General features: G+C 47.3%; 1 protein-coding gene across 5 annotated transcripts in view; it reads right to left on the minus strand.

The window, feature by feature from the left end:
* STON2 (stonin 2) overlaps window positions 1-12439 on the minus strand; it is a 159409-nt gene that overhangs the window by 87321 nt on the left and 59649 nt on the right. For all 5 annotated transcript variants that reach the window (XM_070469735.1, XM_070469734.1, XM_070469730.1 and 2 more), the window contains exon 4: window positions 11336-11530. In XM_070469735.1, coding sequence (XP_070325836.1) covers window positions 11336-11530 — 195 coding nt within the window. The remainder of the gene's footprint in view (window positions 1-11335; window positions 11531-12439) is intronic.

The following is a 12439-nucleotide window of genomic DNA, read 5'->3' on the forward strand; positions in this document are numbered from 1 at the left end:
TTGCGACCCCCATGGACTATACAGTCCATGGACTTCTCCAGGCCAGAATACTGGAGTGGGTAGCCTTTCCCTTCTCCAGGGGATCTTCCCAAACTAGGGATCGAACCCAGGGCTCCCATATTGCAGGTGGATTCTTTACCAGCTGAGCCACAAGGGAAGCCTCAGAATACTGGAGTGGGTAGCCTATCCCATCTCCAGCGAATCTTCTTGATCCAGGAATTGAACCGGGGTCTCCTGCATTGCAGGCGGATTCTTTACCAACTGAGCTATGAGGGAAGCCCCATTTTAACATTAACAAGGAGGTTTCTAAGCTCTGAGAACTGGAGGAAAGAGATGGCCCCAAGGCAAAGTCAGGTCGGGGAGAAGAAGTCTGTAAGAAGATCTCAAAGAGAAGACAGCCGGCATCTTATTGCCAAAGAGCCCCCAAGATGAATCACAGAGACCAGACTGTGTCCTACCCGAACCTCAGTACCAGGACATATTTGCTTGGGAGTCAAGAGACCTCCTATGGTCAAAATTCATTAAGGTGTCAAACTGCCCATTAAAGGAAAAATCGTCTTCTTGGATCTCAGGGCTTCCATCTCCACTTGTTCCACTGCGTTTAAATTTCCAGGAGTGAACTGAAGCCTCAAGAAAGAAGGGCTTACCGTTTAATTCAGGAAAAGGAAGAAAAGAAGGGAGGGAAGTAGGGTGGGAGGGAAGAGATGAAACATTCAGAGAGAAATAAAAGAAAAAATAATCAGTTATGCCTGGCCAGTCTCTTATAATTTTTTTAAAATTTTATTTATTTATTTTTGGCTGTCCTGGGTCTTTGTAGCTGTGTATAGACCTTCTCGGGAGAAGGAAATGGCAACTCACGCCAGTACTCTTGCCTGGAGAATTCTGTGGACAGGGGAGCCTGGTGTGCTGCTGTCCACAGGGTCGCACAGAGTCGGACACACCTGAAGTGACTCAGCAGCAGCGGCGGCAGCAGCACAGACCTTCTCCAGCTGCAACGAGCTGGGGTCACCCTCCATCGCAGTCCTCAGGCTTCCCCTTGCATCGGCTTCTCTGCGTTGCAGAGCACAGGCTCTAGGGCGGGGGCTCAGTGGTTGTGGCACCAGAGCAGGGGGGATCCTCCGGGACCAGGGGTCGAACTCCTGTCTTCTGCATTGGCAGGTGGATTCTTAACCACTGGACCACCAAGGTAGTCCTTCTCGGGTTTTCAAACGAGCCACAGAATGGGCGAGAGACTGGGAATGACAAAGCCTGACCCTGTTGCTAATACTTTCCAGGCTTTGATTTTCTTGCCTATAAAGGGGGAGAAATTTTACTAAATAATCTCTTACATTTTTTCTAACTTTAATGGCTAAAGAATCCAAACCAACCCCTATGATTCCAAACCAAACATGAAGACATCCACTTCCAGAGGCTCGGGGCTAATAACACACCCTGGAGAGGGCCCGTGTGCCAGCCACTGTGGTTTGAGCATTTTATGCCCACTGTTATTTTGCTGAGTTCCAATTAGTCTTATTATCGGGAAAAAAAGCAGCGCTTTCCCTCTTGGAAGCCTGACTTTGCTAGGTGTTGAATGGTTTGCACAAGAGCTTTAGTGAGCAATTTCTGTCTTAAATCAAATTAGTGGTGTTAAATCACTCACCTGGGAAGTCACTTAAAGGGGATGATACCATCCTTCACAGGTGGATCCAATAAGCTTACACTTAAAATAGTGAGTAAATTAAATCAAACTTATGACCAGAGGAACGCACTCCTAGGGAGTTGGCCAAAAATCTCATTCAGGTTTTTTTGGAACATCTTACAGAAAACCCAAACAGACTTTTTGGCCAACCCAATATTTTTCTCAATTTCTTTTTCTAGACTTGAGTACCTGGGACCAAGGTATTTTGAGGCAAGTTTCCCTGCCTCCCCACCCCTTAGGTTGGAGGCAAGGGCATAATGTTGATGCAATGTGGCAAAAAAGGAGAAAAATAACTGAAAACATTCATCGGATGCCTCCTTCATTCCTGCCATTGTACTGGGGACCAGACTGTAGGAATGATTCGAACATGGAAACATCCTTGCTGGCCTGGGGGACCTGAGCCTGTAGGGAAATGACTTCCATGCAAAGAACCCTCAACTGAAGGAAGAAGAGATGGTAGACACACGGGGACCTAAAGTAAAGCTCGGGCAGAACCTGCTTGGAGTGGCTTCGTTGGAACGCCATACTTCACACAAAGGACGGACTTCGTGGGAAAAAACATCACTTGAGTTTTATTTTAAACCAGTAGTAGGTTTGTCATGTGGGGAAAAAAAAATGAGCTATTCAGGATAAAAATCAAGAGTGGAGACATGGAGGTGGAACATGTTGAAGCGTAACAGGGGAAGCCATGTGATGGGGACTCTGTCCCTTCTAAACACTAAATGTCTGTTTTTAAACGTGTTGCTATTTATTTATTTCTGGCTGCCTGGGTCTTCGGTGGAGTGCATGGGCTCTGCAATGCTGCCTGTGGGCTTTCTCTACTTGCAGTGAGCAGGGGGCTGCTCCCGAGATGCGGCGCTCAGGATTCTTGTTGCGGTCGCTTCTCTTGTCACAGAGCACAGGCTCTAGAGCGGACTCAGTAGCTGTGGCACATGGCCTTAGACGTCCGGTGGCAGGGGGATCTGAGATCCTGGGCCTGAACCCATGTCCCCCGCATTGGCAGGTGGATTCTTCACCACTGGACCACCAGGGCAGTCCCCTAAAGGTCTTTTGAACCTGTTCAGTTACTAACAGGGCACTAACTGAGTTGAGGACACTAACCGAGTTCACTGCCCTAGTCCAGGCCACCGCGCGTGTTACCTGGATGACAGCAAAATATTAATACAGCCACTAGTTGTGACCCCATGGACTGTAGCCCACCAGGATCCTCCATCCATGGGATTTTCCAGGCAAGAGTACTGGAGTGGGTTGCTATTTCCTTCTCCAGGGGATCTTTCCAACCCTGGGATCGAACCCAGGTCTCCTGCATTGCGGGCAGGCGCTTTACCATCTAAGCCACCAGGGAAGCCCAATACAGTCAGTAACTACCATGGTTTCTAAGTTGCAGTGAGATAAATGAACTTTGAGATAATCTGTCAAAATTTATAACATGCTATGAAAATATCTATGATTTCTGTTGATGATTAAGGGGTACGACAAATGCTATAACAGTTTGCTCCCTGCACTCATAAGTGAAGGAAAGGCTCATTGTACTAACCTCCCTTGAGGTGAGAGACAATAACAACCTATTATCCAAAGTCATGTGCTCAGTCGCTCAGTTGTGTCCGACTCTCTGTGACCCTATGGACTGTAGCCCGCTAGGCTCCTCTGTCCATGGGATTCTCCAGGCAAGAAAACTGGAGTGGGTTGCCATTTCCTCCCCCAGGGGATCTTCCCGACCCATGATCAAACCTGAATCTCCTGCATTGCAGGTGGATTCTTTACCACTGAGCTATCAGGGGAGCCCCATCCAAGTTCACGGACTCTTCCAATTCTAAGTGGTATCTAGTTTAGATCATCTGTTTGGCACTGGAAGAACACAGCCTCTTAAGCTCTGCCCTGTAGGACTGGGTGCCGTGACGTGGTCCGTGCAGAAAGCCCTGCTACAGGACGGGCGGAGAGGGACAGCGCCAACAAGCCTGGACATCAGTCCGAATTCTGTCACTTAACTAATGTGTGCCTCTGGGTGTCATCATCTGTAAAGGTGAAGATCCCAACACCACACAAAATGCCTCGGAGGGTAATCGATAAAAAGCACTGCAGCTGTCACCTCCTCTTCAGGACTAGCGCATTAGCAATTCTAAAAGGGACTTGCAAAATCTCTGGTTGGAGGTCACAGTTTTTTGTTGGTTGGTTTGTTTTTTTTACCGAGTGGTTGTAAAAGATCCGGTTTACATCATCTGTATGGAGCACAGCATCTAAAATTCTGCCACTCCTCAGATTTTGCTTTACACAGATGGTTCAATAGTCACAAGGACTATCACAAAAAATCTTTCCCCAAATCACCTTCTTTGCACTCTCTGACATATTCTGGGTAAGTGAGATTCTGAGATACAAAACAGAATCCCCCACGGCACACGTATACATTCACATACATTTTAAAACATGATTTGTTGTTGTTCTTTAGTCACTGAAGTTGTGTCTGACTCTTGCAACCCCATGGATGGTAGCTCACCAGGCTCCTTGGTCCATGGGATTCTCCAGGCAAGAATACTGGAGTGGGTTGCCATTTCCTCCTCCAGGGGATCTTCCTGACCCAAGGATCAGACCTTTGTCTCCTGCATTGGTAAATGGATTCTTTACTACTGAACCACCTGGGAAGCCCAAAAGCTGATAAGAAGATCCAAATAAGAACTGGAAAACAAAATGAATGGACACCACTGGATAAATGCCTAACATTTGAAAACACAGGGGGGAAAAAAGTCATCTTTTCACACTAGCTGTAACTATCTGTTCTCTTTTACTTCTTCCCTGTCATGAAGTTACACTTCAATTAGCAAATACACTTAAGCCTAGATAATTGGAGAGCAGGATTGGGAACACAGGCCTTCCAGTCCTCTATCAGAATAGTTAATTTATTCTACGAGGATCCACTGTGTAATTTCAATATGCCAGGCACACTGTGGGAATATAAAATGAATAGGATGTGGTTCCTGCTTCCAAGAAGGTCTCAGTCTAGTGGGGACTCCTGAACAAGTCACTGCCATCTGATGAGATCGACCCAGAGGGAGGTCTGCACGCAGGAAGCAGGCCAGGCCCAGGAGGGCTGTCTGCAACCGCTGTCCACGCTCACTGCGTCCACAAGCACTGGCCTCTCACTGCCAGGCACCGGGTGGGGAGACGGAGGAGAGACACTGGGACTGAATCCCAACGCTACCCTTTAGAGTTATGTGTCTTTGGCCAGATGATTTCATATCTTTAGCCATGTTTCGGCATCTATAAAATGAAATAGTAATATCTACTTCAGTTCAGTCGCTCAGTCGTGTCCGACTGTTTGCGACCCCATGAACAGCAGCACGCCAGGTCTCCCTCCCGTCACCAACTCCCAAAGTCCACCCAAACCCATGTCCATCGAGTCGGTGATGCCATCCAACCATCTTATCCTCTGTCATCCCCTTTTCCTCCTGCCCTCAATCTTTCCCAGCATCAGGGTCTTTTCAAATGAGTCAGCTCTTTGCATCAGCTGGCCAAAGTACTGGAGTTCCAGCTTCAACATCAGTCCTTCCAATGAACACCCAGGACTGATCTCCTTTAGGATGGACTGGTTGGATCTCCTTGCAGTCCAAGGGAATCTCAAGAGTCTTCTCCAACACCACAGGTCAAAAGCATCAATTCTTTGGTGCTCAGCTTTCTTTATAGTCCAACTCTCGCATCCATACATGACTACTGGAAAAACCATAGTCTTGACTAGATGGATCTAAAAGGTTGTAAAGATTAAATGTGTGTGTACATGTGTGTGACATACTAGATGTTCTATAGATGAAAACTATTTTCTGGCACATACTATATACTCTATAGATAAAAACTATTTTTAAAGTTATATATAATAATCCTTTCAAAGGCAAAAATTTGCCTGCAGATTATCCATTCTTCATAGACAGATGTCATATATCTTACACTTCTCTATATTTGTAATGACAAGTAAAATACCAGTTTTACTCAAAAACAAGTGTGTTTCTGAGAAACTTTTGAGCCTCTCTGGAGAAACTTTCAAAGAAAGCAATCATCAGAGTTTTAAAATACCAATTTAAATCCAAAATGTACAACCTAATGGAAACAAACCATAGCACAGAGAGGGGGGGAAAAAGGTACAATCTGTTTGTATACCATATACTAAGTTAATCTGAAAAATGCATTCCAATATACACTGTGTTGAGTGCGTGCTAAGTCGCCTCAGTTGTGTTCAAGCCTGTGCGACCCTACGGACTGCAGGCTGCCAGGCTCCTCTGTCCATGGGATTCTCCAGGCAAGAAAACTGGAGTGGGCTGCCACGCCCTCCTCCAGGGGATCTTCCTGACCCAGGGATCGAACCCACGTCTCTTAAATCTCTTGTGTCGGCAGGCAGGTTCTTTACCACCGCTGCTGCTGCTAAGTCGCTTCAGTCGTGTCCGACTCTGTGCGACCCCATAGACGGCAGCCCACCAGGCTCCCCCGTCCCTGGGATTCTCTAGGCAAGAACACTGGAGTGGGTTGCCATTTCCTTCTCCATCTTTACCACGAGGTGTACACAAATACTGTTTGATTCTACTGATTATGAGGTTCTTAGAACAGTCAAATTCATAGAGTCAGAAAGTACATTGGTAGATACCAGGGGTGGGGGGTGGGGAGTTGGTACTTAGTGGGGACCGAGTTTCAGGTTAGGAAGATGAAAAATCCAGATGGATGATGCTGAGAGTTGCACAACAATGTGAATGAACTTCGTGCCACTGAACTGTACAGTTAAATATGGTTAAAGTAATATGGTTTATATCATATGACTTCTACCCCCAAAAAAAAATTTAAAGAAGAAGAATATCAAGGATCCCGAGCATCCTAAAAGCAGAAATGGGGACAAATTTGTCTTTGTTAATGAAAGAGAAAGGCTTCCCTGATAGCTTCCCTGGTGGGTCAGATGGTAAAGAATCCAGCTGCAATGCAGGAGACTTGGGTTTGATCCCTGGGCTGGGAAGATCCCTTGGAAGAGGGCATGGCAACCCACTCCAGTATTCTGGCCTGGAGAATCCCATGGACTGTATAGTCCATGGGGTTGCAAAGAGTCGGACAAGACTGAGTGACTTTCACTTTCAATCACAAGAGAAAAAGATGTAGTTTGTTTAAAAGTATGTTCTACTGTCCTTTAATCTTGAGGAGACTAATACTCAAGAGGAATACAAGTTATCACTGATATTTGTAGCTGGGTAAAGAATTTTTAAAATAAGCTAACTCATTTTGTCTTCCACACAAAATATATTCAAGGCAAAAAGAAAATCATAAAATACAAATGTGCCTTAGGAATAACCAGAATCGGGGACTGGCCTGATGGCACAGTGGATAGGAGTCTGCCTGGTAATGCAGGGGCACGGGTTTGATCCACACGCTGCAAGCGAGTTGAGCCCGCAAGAGTGCTCCCCACTTACCGCAACTAGAGAAAGCCTGTGCGCAGCAACAAACACCCAGAGCAGCCAAAAATAAATATACGATAAATCAAAAAAAAAAAAAAAAAAAACCCATCATCCCCTGTAGCCCCATCATGCTCAAGGATAATCACTGTTTACTGGGACTCTGGGCCCCTGAACCTAGTGTTCTACCAGCGGCAGGAGGATTATGACAAAGCAGGCAAGAGAGAAACATGTTACGTCCTGCAAAGAGGCACACAGCCCCTGTGATGTTTTCATATCATCCTTAACCAGTCACTGAAAACAGAAACTTTCTGAGCATCTAAGAAATGCTTGTCACAAAAAAAGTGAACTCCTGAATCCAAAGCTTTCTACCCATCATAAACATTTGTGTCTGAGAAAAGAAAAAAAAAAAAATCCCTGGGGATATCCTACTGCTCTGGCAGAATTCCACTGTGATCAGTTAAATGCAAATAAATTGAGAACATCTGGTTTACATTTATTTTAAAGCCCACAAGGGTTTTAAATACAAAGAATGTTTGGCAAAATGTAGTCTTGAGTCTATTGAATGAGAATTTTTTAAAAGGCCAAAAGGTATAGCAGAGCGTGAGACAGAGTAGAGCGACCTTTGTAAATCCAGGGAAGTTTGTCCAAGTATTTCCTTCTGGTTTCTCTCTGGATTCCCAACACTTTAGCAACGGCACGTGCTTCCAGCTCAAATCTGCGAATTTATGTATGTTGGGGTTTCTGTACCTTGAGATCTGACCAGGTAACCAGGTAGGCACTATGGGTGAATGGAAGACCAAATTTATTTGAATACATATATAAACATAGGTATGTGTGTATATACATAGTTTAGTCGCTAAGTCGTGTCCAACTCTTTTGTGACCCCATAGCCACCAAGTAAGCCTGGATATACACATATACACACACAAATATAAATTATACATATATGTAGATCCATACGTAAACATATCATTTCAGGATTCTTCAAAATCTTTAACAAGTTAATACATGTTTCGACTCTCCGGAGCCTCCAGCATTCTGGTTTTTCTTAGGCTGCTGCATGGGACACACTTGGGCTTCCCTGGGGGCTCAGATGGTGAAAAATCTGCCTGCAATGCAGGAAGACCCGGGTTCAATCCCTGGGTCAAGAAGATCCCCTGGAGAAGGGAATGGCAACCCACTCCAGTATTCTTGCCTGGAGAATTCCACGGATAGAGGGGCCCGGCGGGCAACAGTCCATGGGGTCTCAAAGAGTCAGACACGACTGAGCAACTAACACACACACGTGGACACACCTGGGAGAAATGCTGGAGTCCCAGATCTACGTGGGATACAGATGTCTGGGATGCAGGTGAGTCTCACCAACCTGCAAGCCTACTCCTTTCATCCAAGGGGCCGTGCAACAGACAAGTATTAAACACCTGCTGTGTGCTTCACCCAGCATGACACGCTTCCGTTTGCACACTGGACCGAGCATTCTGATCCCATGCTAAAACCAACGCCTTTCCTGTGCATAAAACAAAACCAGAACGCAGACCCATGACTCGACAGCAGCTTGTGCTAGTGAAAGTTTCTGTATTTTCTCTTCCCTGGGTTGCCGTGGACTTCCAGTGCAGAAGCCTGGTTTTTTATTTCTTGGCCCCTCTGACTGTTTATCAGCTCAGGTAAAACTAGTGGCCTTACAGAGCTGCTCTGACCGCTGAAGACACAAGGTGTGCCTGTCATCTAGTGGAAGCGGACCCTGGGGAGACAGGGCGTTACTGGGGGATCTGGCCTGTTCCCACCTGTGCCATCTGCCCTGGCAAGTTGAACCCCAGAGCAGACATCCACACAGCTCTCCAGCTCTGCCCTCAGCCTGTGATTTAACCTAGGTGAGGGGATTTGGGGGATGCTTGCCTTCCTCCTCCTAATTATCCCCTTGGTGAGAAAATGACAAGAGAGGGGTAGGCTGATCACAGAGTCTCTCCTTCCACAATTACAGTGGGAATCGGGGCCTGCCCGGAGATGCTGCCAACCCGCTACAGAACAGCTGCCCTGGGGGGCAAGGAGGGGGCAAGGCTTGCTGCGGGGGGTTCAGAGCAACAGAGCCGAGGTAAGCCAGCCAGGCCCACCCAGGGCCACTGCAATCCCACTCCACACAGGAGAGGGACCACGAGCATCAGCCTCGCCCCATCCCATTCCCCACTTGTTCACCTCACCCCCTCACCCCAAAGCCACTCTCCACCCCCCGACACCTGCTCCGTAGTCTGGCGGCTGACCGCTACGAGCTCTGCGCCCTTTGGTTTCTGATGAGGTCTGCCGATGGGAGCCCCAGTACAAGTTCGGGAGGGTTATTTCCCTCCCCCTCCCCACTTCCCCGAGCCCCTGGCAGGGGTGCTATTCTTGCAACCTGTGGGGCAGCCCCTGTCTCGTGACTCTAAGCTCTTGCTGCCGCTGTAAGCAGGTCGTTGCATTAAACTCCCTTCAGGTGAACCCCTTTGAGGGCACCATCCACTTCCTGCCAGGACCCCGACCAAAAGACAGGTGGGGGGAGGCCTTCTCTACAAAAAGGCAGTTACTGAACACAATTATAAGCTTTGAGAACCAATGAGAAACGTTCAGCTCAGCCTAGGACTCTGGTCTTCATCATCTGAACCTCTAGGAATGAAAGCGATTTTCACTTAAGAGGAGACTGAAAAAAAATCAACCTGAGTCCGGCGATCTTGACTCTTCCTGCAGTGAGGAGCCCACCTCTACTTCTTTTAAACAACCAGAACCCTGGGGCAGGAGAGGGAGGAAATTATCCTCGATGGGCCTTTATTCTGTGTCAGGCATTGTGTAACTGTTATACATAAACTGTCCCACTTGGACTGAGTAGTAAGTTGGCAGAGGTAAGAACTATCTTATAGCCATTTTTCAGATGGGGAGACTGAGTCCTAAAGCCATTAAGAATCTTGCCCAAGGTCACAACAGCCAAAGGAGGACATGAACCCGAGCAGTCTGACTCTGTGTGCTTTTAGCAAATACACTGCACGCCTCCTCCTCCAAGGGAAGGCTGGGCCGGGAGATTGAGAGCAAGGAGAGGCGAAGGGAGCCCAGCATGGCCTCAGCTTCTGACGTCCCGTCCACGAGATGCTCCCATCCACGAGACACTCCTATCCATGAAATGCTCCCCATGGGGGAGATGGGTGCATATTTCAGCCGCAGACCAAGAACGTCGGTCACAGAGCATCAACCAGAACTGAGAGAGTGTTGGAGCAAACAAAACGCAATAAAGAACTGTGGCTTCTTCAGAAAGAGATCATCATAAACCAGGATTCCTTGCAATATTATCAAATACCAAACCAAATCCTGTCTGAACCTTTTAGTCTGCAAGAGGGATCACTCTCTCCACTTGTAGAAACCCCCAGGAGCACACAGCATGAGGACAAATGCTACCCAAAATTTGAAAACGGATCCAGAGACAAATTCCCAAAGGAGAAGGAGAAACAAATATTGTTGGACACGCTGGGTAAATTCATCCACAGAGAAACCATCAGTAACTCTATCCCTTACAAAGGAAGGCAATCCCTGGGGCCAAATGGCCAAAACCCTAAGCACAGGCAATGACCTTCCAAGGCTGTTGTAAACCCAAGCCACAATACAGAGCTTAGGGACAGGCCGGCAACCTCCACCTGCAAAGTCAGCAAGCGTCCAGCTTACACGCCTACTGGAAATGCCATAAATGAGAACATGGGATGTTTCAGACTGGTGCACAGCTAACTCAATATTCAGGTGCAAAAGAATAAACAGAACAACAAAATTATCTGCAGCCTGGAGACAGTGGCTGCAGCCCGATTCTCATTCCGCTTCACATAACGTTGACTTTTTTCTCCGCTTAAATCTAACCTCCCTTTGCAGAACAGGGGGGGTGCGTAGGTGGAAGGACGAAAGCTTCAGTCTTGCGCACATCACACACCGTTCAGTTACCCAAGGAGAAAACAAGCTGGCAGGGAACTGCGCTTGTGCAGAACAGTCAGAAAACAGCCCCTTAAAACAGCATGGCAAACGGTTTCCCAGGTGTGAGAACCTGCCAGCCAGCCAGCCAGCCTGTGTTCTTCCCTAACGCAATTCTGAAAGACCCAGGATTCTCGCTTTCACCACTGGATGACTACGCCTGACTTCATTCTGCAAACAAAGCTGCCTGCAGAGATTCGATGAGTGGCAAGCAGTCACCAAAGTGACCTGCAGAGCCCTCTGGCCGGGGGCTCCGTCTTACCTGTCGAGTCGGCCCCGGAAGCCAGGCCACTCTGCTCCCCAGCACTGACGAGCTGCAGGTCTGTGTACGAGGGGCCGAAACTAGGACTGCTGGTGTCTTCAGAATGTGTGGTCCAGCTGCTCTCGGAGGGCAGAGGGCATCTCCTCAGGGAGTCGAAGGAAGGGCAGGTCCAGCAGGGCATGGTCAGTGATGTGGCTGGGGACGAACCGAAAGCAATCAGAGTAAACAGCTGCAGTCTGCTTATCTTTAGCGCTTGTCTGACTTTGATGTTGCTCAGATCCTACGACATCTCAACAACCACACAAGGCAAGGAAGGACAGGGAGTGTCACTCCTGACACAGACAGGGAACACTAATTGACCGAGACCCCACCAGTGAGTCAGGATCAAAACCGGTGCTTTAACTAAGGTCTCAGGAGCCTCAAATCAAAGATTAGCTCTTCAAAGAATATGTGCGATTTTAGGCTCTCCTTGCATTTCTTCATCATCTTTAAAATTTGTCTTGGAGTATAGTTGCTTCACAATGTTGTGTTGGGTTCTGCTACAAAGCAGAATGAATGGGCCACACATACACATGTATCCCCCCCGCGTTTGGATTTCTCTCTCATTTAGGTCACCACAGTGCATTAGGTAGAGTTCCTTGTGCTATCCATATGTTCCCCTCGGGTGTCTATTTCATACATTAGGCTCGACTTAGATTTCTAACCTAGGTTGCAGCTTCATTCAGATACAAAGTGCACGCAGTTTCACCCTTCCCCTTACATTTCCCTCCATTTTTAGTGGTGCACCAACAATCTCAAGAAAACTCCCCAATCCTCACTGCAAAATTAGAGCTAGACTGGGTTAAGGTCAGAAACTTGAATATATACGTATTCACCTAGGAATGAGATATGTGTCTGCTTGCCTAGAGTTTGGCTGTAACTGGAGTCTGCAGTCTGTTACAAATACAAATTGAGATCTACCAGGGCTGCTGACCTGCCGGACAATGAAAAACACCTTTAATGGGGAAGTGGACAGGATCCGGCTTTGTCTCTGTAACCCCTACACACCGAATTCAGCAAAAACCATTTTGCAGAGTCCCTTTTTTGAGTTTCCTGATGTTCCTA

This window comes from Odocoileus virginianus, chromosome 6 (assembly GCF_023699985.2).
Source record: "Odocoileus virginianus isolate 20LAN1187 ecotype Illinois chromosome 6, Ovbor_1.2, whole genome shotgun sequence".
Lineage (NCBI taxonomy): Eukaryota > Metazoa > Chordata > Mammalia > Artiodactyla > Cervidae > Odocoileus > Odocoileus virginianus.